The 2,560-nt window shown below is 42.0% G+C and overlaps 1 protein-coding gene across 1 annotated transcript; it reads right to left on the bottom strand.

The window, feature by feature from the left end:
- Window positions 1-526: 526 nt before the first annotated feature.
- Window positions 527-1,289, bottom strand: POMC (proopiomelanocortin). The gene has a single exon (XM_066589146.1). It carries the CDS (start codon window positions 1,269-1,271, stop codon window positions 681-683), a length of 591 nt encoding a protein of 196 aa, XP_066445243.1. The 5' UTR covers window positions 1,272-1,289; the 3' UTR covers window positions 527-680.
- Between the last annotated feature and the right edge of the window lie 1,271 nt (window positions 1,290-2,560).

Below are 2,560 nucleotides of genomic sequence, written 5' to 3'. Positions count from 1 at the left end.
AGCCATTAAAGCTGTATACCCTGTCTCTGAGAGTATTAAACAGGGATCCTATTCCTCTTAGGGAGCATTATACACGTTGCTCAGGGCTGGTGTTGGGCGAGCAGCGGGGAACAGGGGGGAGCCCTCTCTCTCTCCCTCTCCCCCCCCACTCCTTGCTGCAACCCCCCACTCACCCACGGCGCCCCCCGAATCTTTTTGCCCGAGTACGGAAGTACTCGAAAATCATGGCACTCGGGCAAAAAAGGGGCGTGGCCGAGTAGGCTCGCTCATCTCTATTGGTCACTTTAAGAGGTAGAGGTATAATGTGATGAGGAACAGAAAGAATAGACTGGTAGCCAGTAAGATTGTAAATGTTTATTCTCCCATTCATTTACATTATTGTACATTTTGGTCAGATATGAAAATAATTTAGCAAACGGTAAACTAGAGATTCACCGATAGAAATATCTGCTGTACCATTTCCTTATGTACAATGCTGCTGCAGGTCTCTCATCTCAGACTTTGCTAACTTTGTGCAGAACATTAAAAAACAAAAAGTGACAGAACATAAATTAAAGGGGTGGGATATGCGGCTAACTACAAAATAGACTCATAGAAGTTGATCATAGGGTGGATATTGGACCCTAGAAAAGACATGCTGGTTTCACCTGAAGGACGTTTTATGTGGAAACTCTTCGATCCTATTGACCTTTTTTGTGGGCATTTTTAATAATGGCATTTCTAAATAGAGTCATTAGGGGTGTCTGACTGCGCTCGGGGGTCATGAATCCTCCATATCTTTTGTCTTTGGGTGGACCTTCCCATCGAAAATGATGCATTTTATACTTCCGGTTTCTTTTAACTGGGTGCTCCATCATCTCGCTGTCATCCATGTCTTCTTCAGAGTTGATATCAGGGTAGTCAAACTCTACAGACACCTCTCTTCTGTCCTCTGGGTAGTTTTCTGATGACTCTTCCTCAGCATTATCAACATCACTTTGGAAAACCTTGACAGGTCGCCTTTTCTTACCAACTGGTTTGCCCCATCGGAAGTGTTCCATCGAATATGCCCGCTTGTTGTCTTGCCTGTCCAAAGCTTCTTCCAAATTGACATCTTGTGCGTTTTCGTTGTCACTAGTGGGAAACAAGTTAAATATGGGATAGTTGGCTATATCTTCCCGTTTGTAACCTGCATTGTTGCTATCACTACCAGTACTATTCCGTCTGCCAAACCTATCCCAGCGGAAATGACTCATGACGTACTTCCTGACGTTTTCAGAGAGTGGTTGCATGTGCCCATTCCCGGGAAACACTGGTGACTCTGCAGACAAGTCCATCTTACAGGCTTTAATACATTCCTGTTGAAAACAAAGAGCATTAACATGATTATAGGAAAACTGATGGAACCTCTGAGTGTGACTATAAAGTTGAGATGAAGGTTCAAACATCTTAGTGATCTCCATGTTGGAATACTATAAATGTGTTTGACCACCCCCTTCCGGTAAAGATAGTTGAAAGTCTTGAAGGAGCCAAAAACATAATCAAATTTGCCCCCTATGCCCCATGTGTGTCCAGTGGAGTTGGCTTATTTGCCCACGTCTTGGTTTGTCTCTGATTGAGGGGATTTATATAGGTAATGATGGATGATAGATGATGGGATATATATCAGTAGATTACGATGATTCTTTGGACCATGGTCTGTAGATGGTTCTTACCAGTATTCCTTCCTCACTGTTCAGATCTGTACATTTATTGCTCTCCCAGCACTGACTCTGGACCTCACCGACATAAAATATAAACATCCCAAGTATTGTCAGGATACGGCTCCAGCCTGGCCGCAACATTATCAGGCAGGATTGCTGGAATGAAGCAATGTAAAACACGGCACAATTAAAAACTGCTACCTATGAAGAGCAAATAATGAGATCTTTCATGACCTCTCAAAACCTAAAAGCAAAGTCAAGAAATGAAAACTTTAGATTTCCTTACATAAAACAGATCACGACTTCTGATCTTCTCATGGTTATTCCATTAAATAGAAATTGGAACCTCTATGACAATGATATAAGTGCTTACTTGGTCAAATATAAGATTATCTTGTATCAGAACCCTTGGGTAGAAGGGAGCTCTTTTTGAATACTCAACTAACGTGTTGGGTTGGGAGTTACAGAGTAGGTGGCTTATAGTCAATGAGGTCACTATCATAGAATTACGATTAGAAAGAAGGTTGATTATGGGGTCATTGTGGTTGAGTTTTAGATAAGAACCATGGTTTTGATGGGACATAAAACACGGTAAAGTAATATCTAGGGTTTGAATAACTATCAAGATGGTGTTAGGGTCTAAAGTTCAACTTTTGTTCAACTTAGATCCACTTTTGTAGACCATAGCTCTTTCCAGACTTTTATGTTGGAAGGCCCTAATCTCTCATGGTTTCTTGAATTAAAGGGGTTGTACCAAGATTTAAAGTTATTCCCTACTTACACGATAGGGGATAACTTTAAGATCGAGCATGTCCGACTGCTGGGATCCACAGCAATCCTGAGCACAGGGTCCTCAGGTTCCCACATAAAGGAGAGGA

Source organism: Eleutherodactylus coqui, chromosome 1 (assembly GCF_035609145.1).
Source record: "Eleutherodactylus coqui strain aEleCoq1 chromosome 1, aEleCoq1.hap1, whole genome shotgun sequence".
NCBI lineage: Eukaryota > Metazoa > Chordata > Amphibia > Anura > Eleutherodactylidae > Eleutherodactylus > Eleutherodactylus coqui.
The sequence above is the reverse complement of the archived record's forward strand: the minus strand, read 5'-3'. Positions and strand labels throughout refer to the sequence as shown.

Excerpts from the sequence above, each read along its gene's own strand:
- POMC (XM_066589146.1), bottom strand. The coding sequence starts at position 1,271 with ATGCAACCACTCTCTGAAAACGTCAGGAAGTACGTCATGAGTCATTTC.